This window comes from Acomys russatus, chromosome 13 (genome assembly GCF_903995435.1).
Source record: "Acomys russatus chromosome 13, mAcoRus1.1, whole genome shotgun sequence".
In the NCBI taxonomy this organism is placed as follows: domain Eukaryota; kingdom Metazoa; phylum Chordata; class Mammalia; order Rodentia; family Muridae; genus Acomys; species Acomys russatus.
In genome coordinates, this window is record NC_067149.1 from 67,384,064 (window position 1) to 67,408,155 (window position 24,092).

The 24,092-nt window shown below is 48.9% G+C and overlaps 1 protein-coding gene across 4 annotated transcripts in view; it reads right to left on the bottom strand.

Moving 5' to 3' along the window:
- Bcat1 (branched chain amino acid transaminase 1) overlaps positions 1-24,092 on the bottom strand; it is a 76,530-nt gene that overhangs the window by 5,554 nt on the left and 46,884 nt on the right. For all 4 annotated transcript variants that reach the window (XM_051155583.1, XM_051155582.1, XM_051155585.1 and 1 more), the window contains 5 exons: positions 22,119-22,238; positions 12,658-12,821; positions 10,254-10,396; positions 3,657-3,742; positions 1,116-1,256 (listed from right to left, as the gene is read on the bottom strand). In XM_051155583.1, coding sequence (XP_051011540.1) covers positions 1,116-1,256; positions 3,657-3,742; positions 10,254-10,396; positions 12,658-12,821; positions 22,119-22,238 — 654 coding nt within the window. The remainder of the gene's footprint in view (positions 1-1,115; positions 1,257-3,656; positions 3,743-10,253; positions 10,397-12,657; positions 12,822-22,118; positions 22,239-24,092) is intronic.

Consider the following 24,092-nt stretch of genomic DNA (forward strand, 5'->3'; position numbering starts at 1 on the left):
GTATAATAATTTAAAAATCAACCCAATCAGAGGAACTTATATTTAAGTCTTCAGAAGCAGTTAGGGCTGTAGGAATAACACCCCCAGGATAATTCCTACACAGCTACAGACTGCTTACACACCTATGGAGTAGTGCCTACACAATTATGGAATGCCTGTAAAATGATTCCTATACCGTTACACTATAAAGACAGAGGCTGACAGATGTGTGTGAGGATTGGATTTTTCTATGAAAGGGAAAGCCCTCCAACTGGTGCATATTTAGCACAAGTAAAAGTGGAAAAATGGGGGCTGGAGAGATGGCTCAGCAGTTAAGAGCACTGTCTGTTCTTCAAGAGGTCCTGAGTTCAATTCCCAGCAACCACCTGGTGGCTCACAACCATCTGTAACTGCGGTTTCAGGGGATCCAACACCCTCTTCTGGCTTCCACGTACGGTGCACAAACAGGTACGCAGACAAAACACCTACACACGTGAAATAAAAGCAAATAAGCCTGCTCTTTAAAAAGCAGACAAATGTAATAAAGAGGTAACAATTTTTTCCTTACAACCAAATCCTTAAGTTGCTTCAGAAGGTCCAAGTCAGCACACCAGAGTGCAAATTGAAATGCCTGTGCGGTGTTGCGCGTGACACTGACAGTGGTGAAGGCAGGAGAAGGAAGGGCTGACATCCTCCCGAGCACTGAGTACCCATGGCCGCTCCCCTCCAACAGCCTCCTGTGCAGCATCTCTCGGCAGGCTGGCAGGACCAGGTAAATGTGCAAGCCTCGGTTCTGACTGAGTTGGGCTCGCATGTTTGCCAAGGACAAGGCTGACTGACTGGCTGACGTAGTTGAGCTCTCCCTAACCCACCAGGAAGATGGACATGCTGTGCCGACACAGGCCCGTACAGCTCACACGTGTGACTTCGTTAAATGACGGGTATCCATTCGTTCACTCACTTATCTGTTGGGTACGTCAGGGAGGGTGTCGCCGAGCACATGAGGGGGTCAGAGGTAAGCTTTGAAAGTCGTTTTATTTCCCTCCACTATGTGGGTCGCAGGGAACGAAGCTCAGGTTCCCAGCCTGGATGACAGAGGGCTAGGAATGACTAACATATCAAATGACTGGTCTTACCTGGCCCTTGTACAGGATATCTGAAACTGGGCAGACAACACACGCCGTCCCTGAGCCAAACATCTCCTTTACTCTGTTCCCCTCCAGGGCAGTGGTCAGGTCATCCATGGTGAGGTGTCTCTCGCACACTTTAAGCTCACCCTGTTTGGAATACCAATAGGAAGAAGAGGAGGAGGAGGAGGAGAAAGAAAAAGAAAGTTGTTACATGTCTTTGGGTCTGGCTGAACTTGGACGGTGTCACAACGGTCTTCTGGGGGAAGCAGGAAAGGGCACACTGTGCGATCACCTTAACATGTCAAGTGGGGAAGGGCACACTGTGTGATTGCCCAACATACTGAGCACCTGCTCCAAACTGCAGCTTTCACGAGTGAAGTCATTAAGACGGGTTCATGGCATGATCTCGCACACGCCTGGCTTAGGGCTTGCATGTTGTGTGGGGAAGGTCTCCCATACTGACTCACTCTAAAAGCCACTCAGTACATTTTCCTCGTCTTTTATGATAAAGGAGACCAATCCATTGCATCACACATCAGTACAGTGTTTACCATGTACCCACCGTGTGCCAAGGTCTTCAATACTGACGACAAAGTCTTTCCTACTTTATAGATGAGGACACTTGGGTTCCAGAAAGTGAGCGGCTTCCCCAACTCCAGACAGCTGGTAAACAGTGGGTGCTAGACTTGAACTAAGCCTGATCTTATTGCTTTTAAGACTGGTAAGAATCCTAAACTAAGCTCATAAAGCTAAAACAGTCACTATTTTTTTTTCAGGAGCCAATATTTTGGCTTTATGTGAGAAGTTACACTGAGAGCTGTGGTGATTTTGTTCAAAATTAAATAAATTATTAAACAAGTAAGTTCCAGAAAAATCAGCAGACATTACTGAAAACAGTTGAGATCTGTGTTCTGGAGAGAGGAATAAAACAAAAACAAAACAGAAAAATAACCTCCTTGCAAATCAGCAGAATGGCGCTTGTTTGGCTCATTTTTATCTTTGAACTAGTTCCCCTGTCTGGCAAGTCCTGGTGACCCCAGTGCCTTTGGGCATTTTTATCTGGTTCAGCAAAGCTTTAAAATAAACTGCAGTTAAGGAGCCAAGAAAGCCCTCCTGGATAGCCTATTTTCCGAGTGTGGAGGCCGGAGGCGTGGGATCTGCTCCCGCTCACCTTGTCATCAGACCTTCTGCACTGGGTCGATTGATTCTCTTAATAAAACAGAATTTACGGAGCTTTGAAAAGCTGTCTTTCCTACCTCGAGACTATCTGGTACAGAGCAAGCTGTGGAAATTAAATCAACAGCCTGCAAGCGCCATGCCTGATGCACCGGCCAACAGGCGACAGTTGGGATGGCCTACTCCGGACTTGGTAGGATTATTTAGCTCATTTCCTCTATTTTCAGCCTTTTCCAGAGACGGCTGGTCTGCCCCCAAAACAATGTGCGTGTGTGAACACTTGTCTAGCAGGGCTGTCTGACCACAGTGGGCTCAAAGCCTTTTCATGGTCTCTGGGGACCTTTAAAACACACAGCTCGTAAGTACCAGCCAAGAACCCATGCCAGCCAGCCAGCTCACTCCACATCCACCTTACAAATGCCATGTCTCCTCAAATAACAAACACCCTAATACTCCAGCCTCTGTCACATGAATTTGAAAGTCTGCTGAAAATAACCTCGTATTTGTTTTGACTGTTTTTAATTTTAAAATAAGCATGTGTGAAAATCTGAAACAACAGGTGGGGGTGGGGGCAGGGGTGAGTCAGGAAGAAGGCAGGTAAACAAGCATCATACTGGTATTTACATGTCAATAAAAACCTGGGGGCGGTGGCGCATTCCTTTAATCCCAGCACTTGGGAGGCAGCGGCAGGCGGATTCATGTGAGTTCAAGGCCAACCTGGTCTACAGGGTAAGCCCAGGACAGCCAAGGCTAACACAGAAACCCTGTCTCAGGGGGCAAAAAACCTGCAGCTCCTATAATGGTCACGGACAAGCACGCTGCAATAAATACAGGGTATGTCACCAATGCAGTGTGGAAGAGCTTACAGTTGACGTCAAGGGCTGGGTGGAAACACCCAGTGTGAACCAGGTACGCTTGTAGAAGGCACCCTGTACGCAGACCGAGGCTGGTACAGAAGCCTCCTCGCTAAAACAGCTTGTTCAGCTGGTTCCTCTTGTTCACTACTAAAAAAAAAATAGTTCTTGGGTGGCTCTGCCAGCACAGAACTTCTAGAGACATCTTTGCTCCAGGTAAGATGTGAAGATTAGATAACGCTGGTGGGAACCAGGGGATATAATGTCATTACAAAGGGAGGCTGATTTTTTTATGTGTGTGAGTGTGTGAGTGTGTATGAGTGTGTGTCTGTATGTGTGTGTGAGTGTTTGAGTGTGTGTGTCTGTGTGTGTATGAGTGTATGTGTGAGTGTGTGTGTGAGTGAGTGTGTATGTCTGTGTTTGAGTGTGTGTGTGTGTGTGTGTATGTGTGTGTGTGTGTGTGTGTGTGTGTGTGTGTGTGTTGGGCCCAGGGAAGCTGTTCAGATCAGGCACCCACCCACTGCTGTGCCAGCTCTAGGATGCTCTGCCTCGTCACTCCCGGGAGAATGATGCCATCTAGTGGAGGCGTCGCCAGCTCTTCCTCTGTCAATTAGAAACAGGGATGTTTGCAAAATTTCACTCATTAGACATGTCAGAGCAAATGCCAGCTTTAAAACCAACTAGCTAAAACCCACCTGGCTAATACTAAACTTGCAGATAATTAACTCCACTGTCCTGCCTCATTAGGTTTGTCAAATCTCTACTCACTCTTTAGCCAGATACTTATTTTAATATTAGAACAGGAGAGATGCTCAGTGGGTAAGAACAGCGGCTGCCGCTGCAGGGCTTCGGTGCCCGCTACGCACACGCGAGGCTGTACCTCACCTCCAGGGGATCTCAGTCCTCCCTTCTAGACTCCACGGGCACTGCCCGCATGTGCACATCCCTCCACACAGATGCACACGCATACATGTAATTAAGAATTAAAGAAATTTTCTTAAATAAGCAAAACCAAAAATGGACCAGCAAGATACTCAGGTTAACCACCTGAGTCCCACCCTCTGGACCCCCACAGTAGCAGGACAGAACTGACTCCCACAAGCTGTCCTCTGACCAGCACACATGTGCATGGCAAGTACGCACGCGCATGTGCACACACATATACACAATAAATAGATAAATACATGTTTTTAAAAATTAAGAATTTTTTTTAACCTAGAAAGCTCCTTGTCTAATCATCTTCCACTCCTCACAACCAGTGAAATGATCAAATGTGCTCAGCAGTTAAGAACACTTGCTACTCTTGCAGATGACCCGACTTGGGGCACCTAACAACGGTCTACAACTCTAGCTCTGAGTGTTCCAACGCCCTCTATTGGCTGCCAAGGACACATTCACACATGTAGAGCACATACATATGCTAAGGAATGTGCGTGTGCACACACACACACACACACACACACACACACACACACGCACATGATATAAAAATAAAATCTATTCTCAGATGTGAGAAATAAAAAAATGCTCTTCAAGATGAGCATCTGAGTCAAAATTATTCCTTAGTAGATAAAAGCTGATAGCCAGGTGTGGTGGCACATGCCTTTAATCCCAGCACTCGGGAGGCAGACGCAGGCAGATCTCTGTGAGTTCGAGGCCAGCCTGGACTACAAACCGAGTTCAGAACAGCCTGGGCTACACGGAGAAACTCTGTCTTGAAAAACCAAAAACCAACAAACACAAAAGCTGATTGATACTTAGAACAACACATAAAATCCTGCTCAGGAGCCATGTCAGTACCATACCCAGCAATTCTGTGAGGAGCCCACCACCTCAGAATTGGATAGCCTGAGAATCCACAGCGAACATTTCTCAAGGGCCTGAGTTCAGGTCCCAGAACCCATGTAAGCTGGGCGGGGTGGCTCACACTGGTGCTGCCGAGGCAGGGAGGGCTTCCTGCCAGCTAGTCTAGCCAAATCAGTAGCCCTAGGCCTGGTGAAAGACTCTGTGTCTCAATACATGAGAGGGCAACGAGCGAAGACTAGCCACCTCAAGCCTCCAGACACCACAGCAGTGCACCCCCACATGCACACAGGAAGTGACTCCTCCAGGTGCCGCCCGCACACTGCCTTCCAAAGACCACATAACTAGCCTTTCAAGCCACACAGGTGTCAGCAGGAGTGATAAAGAATCAAGCTTTCCACAAAGACCTGAATGCAATGGGCTAGGGGGGGAGGGGCGGGGCTCAGGCACCTACACTACAAAACAAGAAAAAAGAAAATCCAAGCAATCTCAAGAGGTGAACTGTTGGCGCACTACATCAGGACCCCAAGTGATGTCTCCACCAGGGAGACCAGGCACAGTGATCCAACTGTAAGCACCAGGCAGCCCTCTGCTACACAAGTTCCCATCACTGTGGAGGCTGGAGAGACGGCTCAGAGGTTAAGAGCACTGGCTGCTCTTCCAGAGGTCCTGAGTTCAGTTCCCAGCACCCACACAATGGCTCACAGCCACCTATAATGTGATTTGATGGCCTCTCCTGGCTTGCAGGTGTACATGCAGGTAGAACACTGTATACATAATAATAAATAAATAAATCTTTTAAAAAATTCCTAGCACCCACATGGCAGCTCACAAGTGTCTTGTAACTCTAGTCCCAGGAGATCTGACATCCTCACACAGCACATGCAGGCAAAACACAAAGGCACATGAGTAAAAATAAATAAATTATTTTTAAAAATCACTTTGGTGGACTGAGAAAGTAGACTAGTAAGTAGACTGCTCACATAGCAAGTCTGAAGCCCTGGGTTTGATCCTCATAGGACACGAACTGGGTGTGGCTGACTTTCACTCCCAGCACTGGTGAGTAGAAGGCAGAATTGGGGATCCAAGGTCATCCTTACATCGACTGGATTTGAGACTAGACTTGGCCACATGAAACCTTGTCTTAAAAAAAAAAAAATCATCTTCGGAAGTCAACATCTCCCCTCCCTTCTCGGCATTTAGCTGCATGGACCCACAAGCCTTAAACCGTCACATTACAAAGATGCTGAGCCTTATAGCAGACAGTCTGCCTGCGACCTAGCACCTGCTTGCAGAGAACTCACAAGTACTTAGAGGAACACTGGGTGGAAGCCGTGAGGGTGAGGGAATTGCCGCGCTGTCTCAGAGCTCCCCTGAGCCCTTGAATACAGTTCAGGACTTCAGAACTACCCACTTCCAGCCTTATTTTACAGGAGAGACCAACGTGTGTTTCCCAAGGCTGGTGACAGTGAGAAAAGGCAGCATCGCACAGCAGTGTCCAAGCTCTGGGACCACTACCCATTGTCTCAGGGTGGGGTGCATCCAGGGTCTTCAGCTCCAGGACGGTTATCAGAATAGAGATCTGCACATCTTTATACGCCCCGTGTCTCAGCGTCAGAGAAGTCTATATGGTTTTCATTTTGTTTTGTTTTTATGTGTTTGGGTGTCTTGCCTACCTGTATTCACAGGCACCACGTGGATGTAGTACCCATGGAGGACAGAAGAGGGCACCAGATCCCCAGCACTGGAGTTACAGGAGGTTGCGAGCTGCTGGGGCCCAAACCTAGATCCTTTGGAAGAGCACCGAGTACTCCTAAGCACTTAGCCATGCCCCAGCCTCTATAATAATAAGTATCTTTTAATTTTAAAAAGTGAGTAAATGAATCTGCTTTGCTGGGCCACAGCAGTTTGAGTTGGAGGAATTATTTATTTTCTGAAAATTGCTTTTGTAGAAAGAAGAAATTGGCTCTGGCAATGTTCCCAAGGCTATGCGCTACTTTCTAAGTGTTGATGATCTCAAAATAAAAAGTGTTTTGTGATGGCTCGCTAGCTAGACACAGAAATGCATGGACATGCGTGTGCACGGTTTTCACACACGCACAGACCTTTCCTACAGTTAGCTCAGCTCTAAGTCAACACCAAATGAAACACAAACAGCAGCCTTCATGTGGGCAAAGGCTGTTCTGTGAAATGAATTTAGCACCCACTGTAAACACCAGTCTGAGGTCAAGACACAGAACATCTGTCCCCTGGCTCCCAGACAGAGCCGATGACATGAAGACATTTGGGTGAGAAACACTCGCTCTCCTCTGCAACCACAAACACACTCCCAGGAGCCAGAGTGCGTTCCAGAGCACAGAAGGAAAACAGAGCCCTGCAGACGGAGCTTGTTACTCAGCTGGGGCTGGTCCCGTCCTAAGTTCTTCGAAGCGGTTCACTCCCTCTTCACCCTCCAACAGGGAGACACACGCCAGGACTGTGTTACGTAGATTATGGGTGAGATAGAGAAGTGGACTAACGAGGCCAAGGGAGAGGAACATTTTTCCTCTTTTAAATTATTGTATCTGTGCTGTGACTGTCCATCCATGTGCTCGAGTGCCTGTGGATCTGCTGGCACTGGAGTTACAGGCAGCTGTGAGCTGTGAGCTGCCAGGCATCCCATAGGTGCTGGAAACTGAATTGGGGTCCTCTGTGAACAGAGCACTCACTCACCCCTTACCCAATCTCTCCAACTCCCTTTTATCTGTTGGTGAACACCCCAAGTGAAGGAACACATTGAAACTAAAACTGACTTGGGCCAAAGTTATAAAATCTGACTCTTATTAGGGCTTCGTATATTTTGCAGGAGGCGGAGGACAAAGCCACCCAGTCCCACTCTGATCTTTACGCCTGTGACTTCTGTCTGGATAAGGAACAAGCACTCGCCAGGACAGGGTCTGGCTAACTTGTGTGGCGATGACGCAGATGGTGTTTAAGTCCTTGATATCTCCCATAGATAACGGCACTGCCTTTTCTGTGCAATGTCCCTGTTTGTGTTGGTGATGCTGGCGGGTGGGAGTGGGTACAGCAGAGGCCAGAGAGGAAGACACGGCCTCCTGAGCAGAGTCGGCTCCCACCACCTTCTCTCTACTCCAGAGGCATGTGTGTGAGAAGCCCCAGTCCCAGAGCCTCCAAATTCCAGCATAAATAAGTTTTCTTACATTTCCAAGCGCAGAAGAAGAATATCTGGTGCAGCCAGCTGAGTCATGTGCCAGGCACGAGGAGACGCTCTGGCAGAGGCACCCAGGGCCACCTCAGGCAGCCTGCTTACTCTCCCCCAGACGGAATGTAAAAGGCTCCCCTAGTACTCAGAGGGTCACGCAGTGCTTCCCCGGCAATAGCAAAATAAAACAGGTGTGAGGGAGGCTACCACAGAGCAACAAGTTCTTTAAAAACCGGAAGCCAAGACTGGGAGATTGTACCTGGAACCTGGAAGCATTATTTTGATGTGTGTGTGTGTGTGTGTGTGTGTGTGTGTGGTGTGTGTGTGGTGTGTGTGTGTGTGTGTGTGGTGTGTGTTTGTGGTGTGTGTGTGTGTGTGTGTGTGTGTGTGTGTGTGTGTGTGTGTGTGTGTGTACACGCAAAACCAGAGGACAACACTGTTGTCTTCCTCTACTGGACTCCAACCTATTTTTGAGCCAGGATCTCACTGACCCCGTAGCTCATCCTGTGGGGAGGCCGATTCAGTGAGCTCCCATGAGCTGCCCGTCTCCCCTCCCCCTGCTGGTGTTAGAAACATGAACACCCAGTTACACCCCTACTTTGTTTCATAATTTTTGGTGTGTACAATTACTGTGAAATACACAATCTAAAAACATAAACAGGTCTAAAAATGTGCTCCTAAATGTCATGTACCCAGCAAAATCCTAGTGGCCAATGGCGACCTACTTTGTCCCTTGCATCGGGTCATTTCGCTCAACACTATATAAACATTTCACTGAACCCATCAAAGGCAGACACTGAGTACTCAGGATGCTAGGGACAGCCACCCATAGCGGCACGTGCTTATAATTACAACTTTTCACACCCTGAGGCAAGAGGATTTCTTTAATTTGGGGGCTGGCACAGGCGACAGAGTGGAACCCTGTCTCAAAGAACCAAAACCTCAAGCCAGGTATGCTATAATCTCCCCCGCCCCCCACTCCAAACACAGAGAATGAAGGATCAAAAGTTCAAAGCCAGCCCTGGCAGCACCAGGAGTTCAAGGTTATCTTGGGCTGTGTACACATAGGACCATGTCTAAAAATTAAAAAACAAAACAAAACAAAACAAAAACCATAATGTCTGTGATTTACGTGGAGTGGCCAGCAGGGGTCAGTAAACAAGGACCTACTGGCCACTCAGGGTGCTCCACGTTGTATTGAATAGTGTTGATTATTTTGTGTGGGCATGTTCATGTCAGGCCAGTCGTGTGGAGGTCTGAGGGCAGCTCTTGGGAATTGGGTCTTTCTTTCCAGCTTGTGGGTAGAGTGTATTAACCTCAGGTCATCAGCCTTGGCAGCAAGCATTCCCATGCTCTGAGCCTCCCCAAAGCCTGAAGATTGTAGATTAATCAGGTGGAAATGCAGAGAGATCCTACAGGGCTTCTGAGGTGGCATCCAGTGTGTAGAAAGGCAGCAATTCCTCAGAGAGCTCTAGTGAGAGAGAGGTGTGGGCTGGTGGTGGAGCCCGGACAACAGCCCACAAAGCAAAGCAAGTCAGTGCCCAGTGGAGCATGCCTGTTACCCCAGCCACTCAGAGGGCTGCAACAAGATGGCAAGCCCAGGGTCAGGCCGGGGTGCAGAGTGAGGTAAGGCTAGCCCAGGGTCAGCTCAGGGTGCAGAGTGAGGTAAGGCTAGCCCGGGGTCAGCCCAGGGTGCAGAGTGAGGTAAGGCTAGCCCAGGGTCAGCCCAGGGCGCAGAGTGAGGTAATTTTTAGAAAAAAATTTATTTATTTAACGTACATCAGTATTTTGTCTGTGTGTATGCTTGTGCACTGTGTGTGCAGTACCCACGGAGTCCTGAAGAGGACACTGGATCCCCTGAAACTAGAGTTGACAGGCAGTTGTGAGCCATCATGTGCCACGAACCAAACCCAAGTCGCCTGCGAGAGCAGCCAGCGTTCTTACATCCTGAGCCATCTGTGCAGCAGCTGAGTTCTAAATCAGTGTCAGGCCAAACAGCAGAAACAAGACTCTAAAACAAAGCCCAGAGCGCTCTACACAACAGCCACAGCCGGACCCCACCCCTGTGCCCTGCTGCCATCGGCTGCCATGTCACCGAAGAGCAGTTACCTCCGTCTTCGTTTACCCAGAAGAGGAAAAGATTCATGGTGCCCACTTCCGTTATCTGGTTGTCCTTGCCATACAGCCACAGGACCTGCTGACAGCCGTTCTCCACAGCCTCGCATTGCGCCAAGAGGGAGGCCCCATAATTGCTAGTGACAAAAAGAAAGCCAGCTGGTTACAAACATGCATCACCTACTCCCGCACTCACCTTGAACGGTCTCAAGTTTTTACTCTTCATTTGATTGAGTGTGTGTGTGTGTGTGTGTGTGTGTGTGTGTGTGTGTGTGTCTAAGACTTGGGGGTGGGCAAGGCGGCTCATTTGGTGGGAAGGCCTAGTGACTTTCCATCTTCAAAATCCTTACAGGGTAGCAGGAGAAAAACCAACTCCCATGATATGTCCTCTGACCTCCATGCTCTCACTGTGGATACACACAGACACACACACGGACACACACACACACACACACACACATACATGTTCCGGCCACTTAGACCCATTTAGTGATCTAAAAACCCAAACTTGGTTAAAGAATGAATACCTGACGCTGCCTCAGCTGAGGCCCCAACAAACTGACCCATTTTCTTCAAACACTTCTCTTAAAATGCTGCCCCGGGCCAGCACACGGCTCAGCAGGTGAAGGCACGAGCTGCCAAGCCTAATGACCTGTGTTTGCTCCCTGGGACCCACACAGTGAAAGGAGAGAACTGAGTCCCACGAGCTGTCTCCTGGCCTGCCATGACACATGTGTCAACACACAGATACCCACATGCACGAAGTAACTAGGACAGATGTACATGGATGTTAAGAACATGTACATGCCCTGACAGAGGAAGGAGAAGAAATAGGATTTGAGAACAGACCTGAAACCCAGAATGCCCCAGGCTCTAAGGGTTGAAGTCTGTCCTGCCGGGGCTCCCTTAATGCTTAAATGACCTACATCTCTATCTCTCTCTCTCTCTCTCTCTCTCTCTCTCTCTCTCTCTCTCTCTCTCTCCTCTCTCTCTCTCTCTCTCTCTCTCTGTGTGTGTGTGTGTGTGTGTGTGTGTGTGTGTGTGTTTAGTGGCTTCAAATGGGAGCTCAAAGTGTCCTGGTTTTCTTACTCCTGGATATGTGAAAATCACGCCAACACATGAAGTGGTCAACCAATGTACTGGTGATTTTTAGCATCGTCACACACCAAGTGCAGGTGTGAACCTTACAGCCTGAGGCAGAACATTCTCTCCGCAGTGATGGCCACACTCTCAGCCTCAGAACTTGCGACTATGTCAGAGGCACTCAGAGATGCCGCTGATGTCTTCCGTGCAGCACACGATGATGGTCTGGGGTTACCCGTGGGCTGGGGGAGACACACACCTCCTCATAGGAAGGTTGGGGCAACTTGTGGTGAGAAAGAGGCTGACAAACTTTAAAACTGACACAGGTACCACAAAACCTGGAAGGGGCAAGAAGTGACCAGGGTACAAATAATTGGGGCTGGGGGGGGGGGGAGAAGAGAGCCGGACGATGGTGGTGCACGCTTTTAATCCCAGCACTCGGGAGGCAGAGGCAGGTGCATCCCTGTGAGTTGGAGGCCAGCCTGGTCTACAAAGTGAGTCCAGGACAGCCAAGGCTACACAAACAAAAAAGCCAAGAGAACACAACACCTCAGAGATTTGGAGCTATGGGTTATTGCGAGCTGCTGATATGGGTGTAGAGAGCTTAACTCAGGTTATCTAGAGGGGCAGCAAATGTTCTTAAGTGCTGAGGTGTCTCTCCAGCCTCCATTTTGCTCTTTTAAAGGGAGATTAAAATTCTAAAAGTCTTCGATTCCACGGTAGCAGATACTATTCTAAATCCAGGGCCAAGTCCACCCTGAAGCTGGCCAGCTGCAGATGGCCTGTGAGGCTGGCCAGGCAGAGCCAAGGCAGGTCTTTCCTCAGCCCCTTCACAGCAGGTGTGCCTGCCATCTGTGGCAGGGACAGTGAAGCGGGCACCTTCCCAGACAGAGCTCCCTGAAGCCATTGCTTCAAAGCACTGTCCCACTCCCGTGTCATCACTGCCGGTGCTGCCTTGGGGAGGGGGGGGCCACAGTAACACCTCCAGCAAGTAGCACATTTACAAAGCTAAATCTTTTTTTTTTTTTTTTTTTTTTTTTAGATTTTTCTGAGACAGGGTTTCTCTGTGTAGCCTTAGCTGTCCTGGACTCGATTTATAGACCAGGCTGGCCTCGAACTCACAGTGATCCTCCTGCCTCTGCCTCCCGAGTGCTGGGATTAAAGGCGTGTGCCACCACTGCCCGGCCACAAAGCTAAATCTTAAAACCACAAACAGTGATTTGCTTTTGAACAGTACTCTGCATAGCACCACTGAGGGCACACAACTGATACACACTCATCAGCAGAGTCAGGAAGGGCTTATACTCCGACTTACCCGCCCATCTTGCAGTCCCCAGTCCCACCTTCCCAGGCTCTGACGTATTTCGGATTGGCCCACAACGACACTGGAGTGAAGGTTCCACTAGAAAAATAAGGTCCCACGGGGCTCAGGATCACAAAGAGGAGGGCTTTGGATGGCTTCTTGACACCGAGAGATGGCTGTAACACAGAGGAAAAAAAAACCACACCTCTGTAACTGACAAGGAGACATCCTTCTTAAAGTCTAGACTAGACCTGTGTCCACCTCACAGAAAGATGCCCAACCCAAGTCTAGTGACACAAAGCCTTTTAACGAAAGCACAGAGAGTGGGTATTTAACTTTAGGGGTGACGTGGGGCACAGGATGGGATGGGACACAGGATGGCCCCATAGATAAAGACGCTTGCTGCCAAACCGGAAAATTTGGCTAACGAGTCTGATCCCTCATCTCCAAATGGTTCAGGAAAGAACTGATCTCTGCAAGCTGTCCTCGGACTTCCGCATATGTGCTACAACATCCACGTTCCCCTACCTCCGCCCGGCACACACACAAAATAAATAATTATAACTTAAAAAACAAAAACCAAAAAACTAAGTTTAATTTTGCTTTGCTTTCTGAGTTATGATTTTAGAGAAAGCACAAAATACATCTGTCAAGTTGCGGTTGCTGCAATTGTTGGCAGGATGAATGGGGAGCCTGCCTCTCCCCCCTAGAACACAATCCCCCTCAGCTCTTTTCCCAGCCTGCTGCTGGGCGCTTCAGAAATGTGAGGCCTGTGAGAGGAGGGTGGGCACGCGGAAGCAGGCCATGATCGTGCCTGCCTATACTGCACGCCACAGGCAGCAGAAGGCGGGACAACAGGTACTGTCAGTACCGTCAAAGAGAGGAGGGAACAGCTCTGACCTCACACCGTGAGCAACAGGGAGCTGGAAAGGGGATTCAGCAGTTATTAGCAGTGCACGCTCTTGTAGGGGACCCAAGTTCACTTCCCAGCACCCAAGTGGAGGCTCACAGCTGTTCATATCCAGTGCCCTCTTCTGGCCCCCACAGGTCCTGCACATGCACAGCGCACTTGACATAAATGTAGGCAAAACACTACGCATATAAAGTTAAAATAAATAAAAACACCATGCACATAAAATTAAAATAAATAAGTCCTTAAACAACAAATGACTAAAAGACAGAAAACAGCCCTTTCCACAAGTAAGGGAAAACTATAAGTGTATATAAATGTTTCCGGCCAAGGGAGGTCATTCCGTCAGGGCAATGGGTTATTAGAGACAGGAAGTCCTGGAGGCTGTGCCACAAAGGGAGAAAGGTCAGTCTCCAGTCAGCTGTACAGTGGAAGACCTCAGGAACAGATGAACAAAGCAGGATGGCCCCATGATAGATGCTAACCTCTGCCCCCTGGCGTGTCACAAGAGGGCAGCAGCCACACAAAGGGTGACAGTGAAGCCAACAGCAATCCTTATGCTGTTTGGGTGAGGAGCTGATGCTGGGCTCTGGAGCTGCCTTTACTCACATCTCTGTTACCCCTGTGTCTACTACACACCGCCCGCTCTCGGGGCCCACCCATCCAGAGCCCAGTGGTAAATGCCTAGAAGCTCTGGGAAGCACGTGTGGGCTGGTGAGATGGCTTATTTTCCGTGTGAGCCTGACTTCCTGAGTTCAATCTCTAGAGCACATGTTAAAGAGCCAGATGTGGCAGGATACATCTGTGATCCCAGCGCTCCTACAGTGAGGTGGGAAGTAGAGAGAGAGAGACAGAGACAGAGACAGAGACAGACAGAGACAGAGACAGAGACAGAGACAGAGAGAGAGGACAATTGGCCAGAAGCTTGTGGGCCAGCTAGAATGGAGCACACAGCATAGCAGACAGATCCTCCTTCATCAAGGGGAAATAAGAGAACTTCTAAACACCATCCTCTGACCTGCACACTGTACTACTGTGTCATCTCTCTCTCTCTCTCTCTCTTATACACACACACACACATGCACACACACGTACACACACACACATGCACACTCACTGCTTATGTGGACAATAACGTTGCCTGACAGCCCCCTACCTTCCTCCATCACCTGGACCATGCAGGGCTCTGAGATCCTAGGATAATTTGATGCTGAACTATGTGACTGAGCCAGAGGCTGGCCAGTGAGTGAGCTTCATGGCTGGTTTGGGTTTGCTTGGTTGGGGCTTTTTGGTTGAATTCTTGGTTTGTTGGTTGGTTGGTTGGTTGGTTGGTTTTTGGAGGCATCTATCTACACAGCCCTGGCTGTCCTGGAACTCACTCTGTAGACCAGGTTGCCTTCAAACTCAGAGATCCTCCTGCCTCTGCCTCCTCGAGTTCTGGGATTACAGGTGCATGTCATGAAGCCTGGCAAAGTGTTTGTTCTTTAATAAGAATTTTATTGGAAAGTAAGAATCCCCTCCCCATGAGGGAGGAAGAGCCCGAGATGTTCACCATCCTCTCATCTGGGAGGGAGAGTGTGGGAACACACACCTGTTCTTCCCTGCTTGGACAGAACCATCTTATCTCTGGAAGTTGATTTGCCAATGAGACCGGGTGGGCAAGGAGTCACATGAGAAGCAACCGAGAAAATCACTGCTGCAGTATCTCAACTACATCTCTGGTGGTCAAAGGCATTTAAATAGCCTTGAAGTAGGGATGTTTCTACTGTGCCGGAAAGGAGGGCACCTCCCCAGTTAGCACCCACAAACACCACTCGGGGTGTGAGAGCCCAAAGGACCCTGGCTTCATTAGAACACTCTCCTTCCAGATGCTGCTGTCTCTTTCTTCCCTTGTAGGCTTTTCTAGAAGCTGGCAGGGCTACCCTAAAAAGGGAGAGACAACCACCAGAGCCCAGAGGGAGAAGGAGTCACCTTGTCCAATAAATACGCCACCCACTTTATAGCTATCCAATAAAAAAACACCTTGTTAAAATCCCAACACAACTAGTCAGGAGGAAGAAAGGGGTTAATGAGAGAGGGACAAGAGAGGGTAATGGGAGGAGAGCAAATAGGTCCAAAAACATTACAAATATGTAGGAAATGTCATGAGGGCCCAGGTGTCATCATCATCATCATCAAATACCAATGCAAAGTAAAATCCACAACCCAGAACTCACTGGGTGGCTCCTCCCTTACAGGCCGGCAGGATTTCGTGTCTGGAGGGTTGGTCCAGGTGCTGTTTTACTTCTGGGCATGAACGGGACTTCGAGGTCAAAGGTCCCATTTCAGGGTGCCTTTGAGCACTCAGGGTGAGGCCTGAGGCCCCTGCACTAGGCCAGGCTCCCGGTCTCACCGGGGCAGGTAGAAATGAGTTCTCCACCACCAGGTGTTATTAGCTCTTTTAAATGAGACTGCTGGTGTCAGACAGCCCGGAAACTCAGGTGTTCTACAGGCCTGTGGTAATACAAGAAGTGTCAGAGCCCCTTGCTAAGCTGCCCTGCTAAGCCTGGTAGAGGAAAGGAGTGGGTGGATGCTGCAGCCGCCTGGAAGGCAGCCCCAGTGGTCAGCACTGAGCTAGTGGCAGCGGCAATGGAGCAGGCCCACCATCACCGACCTGCACTCAAGCCCTGGGAAGGAATGGCACGAGCAGGAGAAAGCCAGCCAGCCAACCCTTACTAGTGAGGCCGGGATGTATAAACCCAGGGCTGCGGGGAGGGCCTTGTGGGTGAATGTGTCTGATTCCTTAGGGCTAGGGGTGCCAGGATCCTTGGTTTCCATGCAGTGGCACAGCACCTCAGGTACACGCAGTAGCTTGGGGTCTTTTCATAAGAAGGAGACGAGAACACAGTACTTAGGTATCCTAGGGGGGGGGGGGCACTTCTAGGAGGGTATTTCCAGGAATCCCCAGGTACTTGCTGAACAGGTTCTATCAGGAAAGGGCTGGACCTGAAATCTTCCCCAGGGTGTTATGTGACACTCCTTAAGGGATCTGGGGGGTCCCCATATCAGGCAAAGAGAGGACTTCGATGAGAAAGGGAGTCTGTTGTAATAAACTGAGCTCAACTGACTAACCAGAAAACACTAGACTTCGACCTTAAAAAGCAGGTCCAGGTAAACTTTGTCTGTTTGCTTTGGGAAGACAAGAACCAGGAACTTTCACCCAGTAGCAGAGGACACTCAGGCATGAATTACAGATGTAGCAGCATGCTGGCTATTGTCTGAGGGCCACATCTAGCTTCTGAATTTCTGAATGAATCATCTTTCTTATGTACAATCTAATAGCACTTTGTCACGTACCACCTGGATGCTGGGACACCTCACCAGGTGTACACACACAAAATATTTTATACAATTGCATTATACTAAAAAAAAAAAAAAAAGTAATGCCAGGCAGTTGTGGTGAGCACCTTTAATGCCAGCACTCGGGAAGCAGAGGCAGGAGGATCACTGTGAGTTCGGGGCCAGCCTGGTCTACAAAGTGAGTCCAGGACAGCTAAGGCTACATAGAGAAACCTTGTCTCGGAAGAAAAAAAAAAGTAACAGCTAAAACAGAATAATTTTTTCTATACTGTATGTCTCCTCGCTCAGGCCGAGGAGACATACAAAGCTCTCAACTAGTACAAAAGCAGAAGCAAATTTCATTTTGAAAGTTAGTTTGCGTCTATTCCACTAGGTGGCGGCAGAGAGCACGGATGGAAGGAATAGGGCACAGTTCTGTACCTGCTCAAATCTACTCATCTTGATGAGTCATTTCATCAGCACACATATCCTTAGCAACAGCTAAGTTATACATTAGCATTTCTCAGTGCTGACCGACGCTGTGTGTAGCGATGTTACTTTGTATTTTATAAAACTTAAGCCAGGTCCACTCACATCTGCAAACCTAAGTTCCTCTGTGCACCATGGCTCAGGAATCTTCTACACATATATTCATTGTCTCTCCATAAAAAGAACTCACTGAGAGGGCTGGAGAGATGGCTCCATGGTTAGGGCACTCACTGGCTGCTCTTGCAGAGGACCCAGGTTCAGTTCCCAGCATACATGGAGTCTCCCAGCTGTCACACACTCGAGTCAAGATCCCTGACTTAGCCCCTTGCTCCGATCCTCTTTTCTATGCTGAAAAGCGATTTAGATCCTATGCTCCTATGAGGAGACTTTTATTATGAAATGTCAGTGGAACAACAGGGAACAAGATTCTGTTGTGTTTCTGATGAACTAAAGCAAAGGCCACATAATTAAAGAGGAGCCAAGGATGTCAGTAGCTGCTGGGGGCTGCAACAAGGAAAAGTTCAGGGTATCTGTGTTTTAGCTCTGGGGGACAGGGTCTCCATATGCAGGCCAGCCTGGCCTCAAACTCAGAGCAATCCTCCTGTGTCAGCCTCCCACATCGCCGCACTTGGCTCCTTCTGGGGAGATGCTGCAAGTTTAACACACACACTAGGTGTGGTACCACTGAGCTACACCCCAGCCTTCTCAGGGACAACTGCCAGACTTTGTAGTCTCACGAAATTTGCATAAGGAACGGAAAAGGCCACAACATTTCAGATGTGAAGTACTGCCTCAAGGGACCACACTGAGGAAGAAATACTAATGCTGTTATATATGTGTGTGGGGGGGGGGGTACACACACACACACACACACACACACACACACACACACACACGGGAGGGGGGCGGGGAGAGAGAGGCTAGCTTCACAACATCAGACCCATCAGCACTCTGCATAGATGCTTAGGTGTGCTGAAAAACAAAGGCTGCTTCACAGTGAGAGTTACCACCCCTTTCTGGGTCACCCAGAAATCCCTTCACAGAAAGGCGGGGGTCACGAGGTGTTTGAAGAGTGGCAGAAAGGAGCCAGTGAGCTGACAAATTCCATTAGCCTGGCCTCAGAGGCAGAGCCGAGCAGCAGCAGGCAGGGCTGGGGGGCAGTTCCGACCAAAGCAAACAGAAAAGAATACGTGGCTGGGACCAGAAGGGCTCGAAAGACAGCTGGCTTGCTCTTTCACTCCTTCTCTAAAAGGTTTTGGAGTTAAAGGAGAAAATGGAGCCACCTCGGCAGGAACCTGTCATCTCAGCACTTAGGCTGAGGCAGGAGGATTAAGGGGTTCAGGGAGAGCTGGTTGCAGAAGAGAAAGGAGGAAAGGAGGAGGAGGAGGCGGAGGAGGAGGGAGGAGTAGGATGAGGCAGTAGGCTAGCCTCTACGCCTCAAGCTCATCAGAAGACGAAATAAGACGAAATAAGAGAAGAATAATACGAAGCAAGCATCGCATCCCTCAACAACCACGTTCTTGTTCTTGTATACCTTCTCTGGGTATTTATAGAAGCTTGCGACTCTTTGTATTTCAAGACAATGGTTTCTCTCGTGTATCCTTGGGACTTGCTTTGTAGACCAGGCTGGGCCTCAAACTACATCAGAACCCGCCTGCCTCTGCCTCCCGAGTGCTGGGACTAGAGGCGTGGGCCAGCACGCCCGGCTTGAGCTCGCCACTCTTACAGTTCCTAGGAACCACGTCAAACTCCAGCTCCCAGGGATTCAAAATCCCCTTCTGGACTCCACCAGCAACTGCGCACACACCAACCTCACCCCACCCCACCCCTATCCCCGCCAGACACACACAGACAGAGAAAATGAAAAAAATAAACCCTTTTAAAAATTAAAAAAAGAAAGGAAATGTCAAGGAGTCTGTAAATGAGGGGCTTTTACACCGAGGCCCCAGGGGTCCCCTCCCTAGGCACAAGGCTTGTATGTGGTGCACATCATACATGCAGACAAGACACATGTGGTGACGACATACATACGATACAGAGAATAAGAGCAGTGATCAGCACGGTACCCAGCCCTTCCCTGAAAGTGCCCTCATACTTTGTGAATCCCCTGCTCAGCATGTTGCCCCCATTCAACTCCTCCTCCCTCTACACCGGCTTCCCCACCCCTAACCTCAGGTTGTGAGTTCGAGGCCAGCCTGGTCTACAAAGCAAGTCCAGGACAGTCAAGGGTACACAGAGAAACCCTGTCTCCGAAAAACCAAACAAAACAAATGGCAACAAAGCCACTGCATTTGAAGGTCACCCAGCTGAGGACACAGAGGAGGCCTCCCTGGGCTTTGCTATTAGATAACAGCTCTGTCCTGAGGGTTCAGGTGATAATAGATAGCCTGGCTCTCTTTGCTGGACCTCTGAAGGTCACTTCCCAGAACAATGACTCCACACTTAGGCTGACAAATGTCCCATAGGGGGTGAGCAGAAAAGGACAAAGAAACAGCCTGGATCTCTGCTTGAGTATTGCAGCCCTCTCCTTCCAGGCTTGAACTCGCAGTAAAGAGGCCCAAGGGTGGGTGCCGCACTGGAAGACCTCTGCCTCAGCCTCCTCCAGGTCACTGTGCTCAACCCCCGCAGTCAGGAAGCTGGTCTGAGAATGAAGCTTCCTCCTACATCCCTGACATGGGATAAGGCAGGTCTCTTACCCACCCACCCACCCACCCACAGGGAAATGAAGCCAACAGTGACCTAACCGGCTGGGGACACGGTCCCGCATTAGAACTGTAAAAATGAGTACTTAGGGAAAAAGACAGATCGTGATGCTAGGACCTCAGAAACACCAGTTGGCAAATTTACAATCAGTCCTAGGCAGAAATGTCCACAGGAAGACTGGGAAATAGTCAAGAGGGAGAAAACACATCGTGCACAGAAAATCTTTCCCTCCCTGCCACAGTCATCAGCCTGTAATGGGATGTCAGGGCAGGCTGAGTGGCTACGTGGCCTGTAAAACCAAAAGGTATGTTCTGCCCAGCCTCTTCCAGAGAAGGCCTGCACTGAGCTATGGGCAGCATAGCAGGAGATGGTTCACAGGACTGCACCTAACCCTAACCCCCATCTCTCCTGCATCTCCTGGGTCAGGATTTCCTCACAGCTCAGGCCCCGGCCTGGGAAGAAGAGAAAACAAGTCCAGCCGGATGTGGGCATGCATGCTTGCAATCCCACTCAAGGGGCAGAGGCAGGAGGATTACTGTTAAGTGTGAGGTCAGCAACCAGGGAGTAAGGGGGAGACCCTGACACTAAAACAAAAAGGTAGGGAGGGGGGCATTCAAGCATTGCAAGTCAAGCTAGCAATCCCAGAACTGGGGGATTGACCCAATCAGATCATTCTAAATGTGAGGCCAACCTGGGCTACTGCAGGGTAAATTCTAGGCTAGTGGGTCTAGGCTAATGAGACCTTGTCTCAAGACAAATATAATAAAGAATTAAGTAAGGTACTGTGTTTTTCTCCAACTTTGAAGCATTCCATCCTTCCAAGAAGCTCCTAACGCAGCAAGATAAATAACTCAAAATTGTTTCAGGAGTCCCTGATTTCCTATCCCACCCTACCCCACCCCCACTCCACACACACACACACTCACAACAATTGAGCTGCCTGCAGGCTGTGCAGTGTGCTCCAGGTTCCCTGTTTTGTGACCTGTCACCTGTGCAGGAGTGGGCTTTGGTGATGCAGCTGTCGTTGAGTCATTTCTGTTCCTGTAAGTGACCCCCTCACCCATAGCCTTGTAAGGAATGACAATAAAACTCATTGGTTCACCAAGTTGGATGTGGTGGTGTGTCCAGGTGTCCATACTTCCATGTGTCGGGGGATCTTTAACTAAGGTGAGTAGACGTGTGTGTTGTGTCTCCCTAGGAAAAGTTAAGACATCTCCAAAGAGTCCAGTCAGCCAAAGCTGAGGGTATGAAGGAGCAGGAGGACACCAGGTCAGATGAGCAAGGGCGCAACACTGAAAGGAAGGCCCATGGCAAGGCACGGGTGTCAGCAAACTCCACTCACATTTTCAAAGAGCAGGCTTAGGTAGAAAGCCCATAAAGAGACCTCACCCCTGCAGGCTCAGACCAGCAATCAGCCTTGATCAAGGGAGAGCAAACATCACTACCCCTTCCCCTGCAATTAATCCTGGGGGAATCACCTACAGTTACCAGCCAAACTAGGGTGACAAATATTACCCCCAAAGCCTAAAATGTTATCTACCTCATCATCACAGGAAAGATGGCCTTGACAATTGGAAGGACGAATGGGGCCATGAATGACACTCGGACAGGGTGTGTGTATGTGTGTGTGTGTGTGTGTGTGTGTGTGTGTGTGCGTGTGCATGTGTACACAGGTGTGTATGTGTGTGCACACGTGTGTGTACATATGTATGCATGTGTGCATGTGCATGTCATTCAAACCACACACTAAAAGCTTCAAGAAGGAAAAGCAGGCTGGAGACAAAGCTGAACAACAGTGCTCAACCAGATACACAAGACCCTGGCAGGTCCCTAGTGTTGTAAAACGACATTAGGGTATACAAGATGGCTCCTGCTGCCAACTCTAACTACCCGAGCTCCGGCCCCAGATCCCACACAGTAGAAGGAAAGCACCAATGCCCAAGATACCCTCTACCATCACACCCACTCATGGACACACATAAAATAAAGAAATAATTTTAAAAGACCTTTTAAATCATAAAAAACTTCCCCCAAACAGCGAGTCAGGTCGCACCTCGGTTCCGACAAAGGTGGGGCGGATGTAGAGACTGGCAGAGGTGGAGTAGGGCACCCATTCTTGGTCGATCTGTATAAGCCGCAGAATACATTCTAGAAGCTCCTCCTTGTCAAACATCTGAAAAGACAGAATCCCTAGTGAGGCTCAAGAGAGGACACAGACAGACTTTGGGATCAGAACTGACAAAAGCTCAATTTTATTTTCTTTATTTTTTATTAATTCGTTCATGTTACATCTCAATTGTTATTCCATCCCTTGTATCCTCCCATTCCTCCCTCCCTCCTGCTTTCCACTCTGCTCCCCTCCCCTGTGCAGAAGTTCAATTCTCAGAACTGTTCCCACATCACAGTGCCGACTGCAATTCAACAACTTTTATTTACCCTCCCACAACATGAAACATCAGGAAAGATATTCATAATAAATGATAAAAAAAATTTCTGTGAATCCCTCTGGCAAAATAAAAAATTATATAAGCGTGACATCTTCATAAGGAAAAGATGAGAGCTTAGACTCCCCGAGGCTTGAAGGCAGCTCAGCACATAAAAGGCCGTGCTGCCAAGCCTGACGGGCCGTGCTCACTCCCCAGAGCCACCTGGCAGAGAAAGCCAAGCTGTTCTCAACTCCATCCTGCCTCCTTTGCCCCAAGTAAACAGAGAAACAAATAAATAAATAAAATCAGATTTTTGGAAAGGAAATTAGATCGTTACAGAATGATCTGATAAAACTCATCAGTTATAATTAGATCTTACACTCAACTGTAACAAATTATGATCTTAATTTTAAAATGGGCATGTGGCCTCCTATCAAAAACCTGTATCAATCACAATTGGATTTTATACTCAAATCTAACAAAAATTATGACTTCTATTTAAAAGTTAACATCTGTGACCTCATATTCTCAGCTGGAACTGGATATTATGATCAAGTGTAACAAAACATCCTGACTTCTATTTTTAAAAGTAGATGATATCAGCCAGGCAGAGGTGGTGCACACTTTAATCCCAGCACTTGGGGACAGAGGCAGATGGGTCTCTGTGAGTTCAAGGTCATCCTGGTCTACAAAGCGAGTCCAGGACAGCCAAGGCTAACACAGACAGACCCTGTTTTGAAAAAACTAAAATCAATCAATCAATCAATAAATGCTATCTACAATGTTAAGGTTTAATAACAGCTTCTTACCCAGGAAACTATGAATGAAATAAAAATAACATTGGCCTCTTTGACACTTGAGGACCCCTGGCTTTTTAGGACATGAAGCTGCTGGTGAGAGAGACACCACTGAGGAATGGCACCAGTGTAAGCTATGAACTGACCGCCACCATCGGTTAGAAAGACTAGGGGCAGCTGATTTCTGGGGGATGACTGGCAAAGGTGACAGACGTGCTCTGTAAATGGTCAAGCAGTTCCCACATAGCCACAGGCCCGAGAGGGACACTTTCAGGGATGCATGTTATCAAAGTGCAGGCACGGTCATAGTGCAGGCATGCAATCACAGTGCAGGCATGCAATCACAGTGCAGGCATGGTCACAGTGCAGGCATGGTCACAGTGCAGGCATGGTCACAGTGCAGGTACGGTCACAGTGCAGGCACGGTCACAGTGCAGGCACGGTCACAGTGCAGGCATGGTCACAGTGCAGGCATGGTCACAGTGCAGGCAGTCACAGTGCAGGCATGATCACAGTGCAGGCATGATCACAGTGCAGGCACGGTCACAGTGCAGGGGTGTTATCATAGTGCAGGCACGGTCACAGTGCAGGCATGGTCACAGTGCAGGGGTGTTATCACAGTGCAGGCATGGTTACAGCCTAGGCATGGTCACAGTGCAGGCATGCCATGACCACTACACAGGTAACCTGTGTCAGCAAGTCAGGTCTTGGGTGCCGCTGGCCAGAGATGAGGTTTAATCCATCCCATGAACACTCGAGCTACGAAACCAAAGAATCCTCTGGCCACTTCACAGGCCTTCTCCT